General features: G+C 48.4%; 1 protein-coding gene across 1 annotated transcript in view; it reads left to right on the top strand.

Annotated features, from left to right (window-relative positions):
- Positions 1-40: 40 nt before the first annotated feature.
- LOC116378570 (glutamate dehydrogenase, mitochondrial-like) overlaps positions 41-1352 on the top strand; it is a gene marked incomplete at its 5' end in the record, with an annotated part of 3702 nt that continues 2390 nt past the window's right edge. Inside the window, 5 exons of the mRNA XM_031840461.1 lie at positions 41-58; positions 293-430; positions 506-586; positions 947-1070; positions 1188-1279. Of these exons, the coding sequence (XP_031696321.1) occupies positions 41-58; positions 293-430; positions 506-586; positions 947-1070; positions 1188-1279 (453 nt within the window). The remainder of the gene's footprint in view (positions 59-292; positions 431-505; positions 587-946; positions 1071-1187; positions 1280-1352) is intronic.

The following is a 1352-nucleotide window of genomic DNA, read 5'->3' as shown; positions in this document are numbered from 1 at the left end:
GATAAAGTGACAAACTGGTCGGTACTGGTGATAAACTAACAAACTGGACTACAAACTGGTCAGTACTGTAACCAATAGGAGTTCAGTATTGCATTTGTAAATAAACATGCAGTAATAAAAACAAAGGACCAGTACACCACCTGCTGGATTATCGGTGTTACTACAGTGAAGTCTCAAAGACAAGTTTTACTTATTGAATATAATTTGAATGATTATGTGAAGTAACGTCTGTAACACTGCTCTGTCAATCAATCTATCTATTGAACTAACTTCATGAATGTTCCTCCTCCAGGAAAACAGGACCATTGTCGGGTTCCCTAACTCGACGCCATACGATGGAAGCATCCTGGAGGCCGACTGTGACATCCTGATCCCAGCGGCCAGCGAGAAGCAGCTGACCAAGAGCAACGCACACAAGATCAAGGCCAAGGTAACGCACTCGCCATCAATACCTGTTTTCCCAGCATGCATCAGTACACTGACCTGGTGTCTGTGGTCTTTTCAGATCATCGCTGAGGGGGCGAACGGTCCGACTACACCCGAAGCCGACCGCATCTTCCTAGAGAGGAACATCATGGTGATCCCGGTCAGTGAGCTCTTAGTTCTTAGTCAGTGGACTTCTGCATTGTTCTGTTAAGATGGAATACAGTTTTTATATGTTCTGCCTTGTTTTGTCTCCTCTTCTCATTCATCTCCTTGTCTCCTCCCTCCTTTTCTCTTTACCCTCCTTGTTTCCATGTTTCCTCTGTGTGTTCTTTCCTCTCGTACCCTCTCCTCTCTTTGTCACCATGTTCCCTCTCCTTGTCTCCTCTCCCTGTGTCCTTGTCTCCTCTCTCCTTGTTTTCTCCTTGTTTCATCTCCTGCCTCCTATCCTTGTTTCATCTCCTGCCTCCTCTCCTTGTTCCATGTTTTCTCCTGTGTCCTTGCCCCCTCTCTCCTCTGTCAGGACATGTACCTGAACGCCGGCGGTGTGACGGTATCGTACTTTGAGTGGTTGAAGAATCTGAACCACGTCAGTTACGGTCGACTCACCTTCAAATACGAGAGGGACTCAAACTACCACCTGCTGAGTGAGTGCTCACAGACCATCGATCAATACATCCATTGATTGATTGATCATCACAGAGAGAAGGATGCTCCTCCCCTTCATCACCCTCCCCTTCATCACCCTCTCTTTCTCTCTTCAGTGTCGGTTCAGGAGAGTCTAGAGAGGAAGTTTGGTAAACACGGCGGAGCCATCCCCATCGTCCCTACCTCTGAGTTCCAGGCCAGAGTCGCTGTGAGTACTCGCTGCTGCTGCTGCTGCTGCTGCTGCTGCTGCTGCTGCTGCTGCTGCTGCTGCTGCTGCTGCT

This window comes from Anarrhichthys ocellatus, unplaced genomic scaffold (genome assembly GCF_004355925.1).
Source record: "Anarrhichthys ocellatus isolate YVR2014 unplaced genomic scaffold, GSC_Weel_1.0 scaffold2811, whole genome shotgun sequence".
NCBI classification, from domain to species: domain Eukaryota; kingdom Metazoa; phylum Chordata; class Actinopteri; order Perciformes; family Anarhichadidae; genus Anarrhichthys; species Anarrhichthys ocellatus.
The sequence above is the reverse complement of the archived record's forward strand: the minus strand, read 5'-3'. Positions and strand labels throughout refer to the sequence as shown.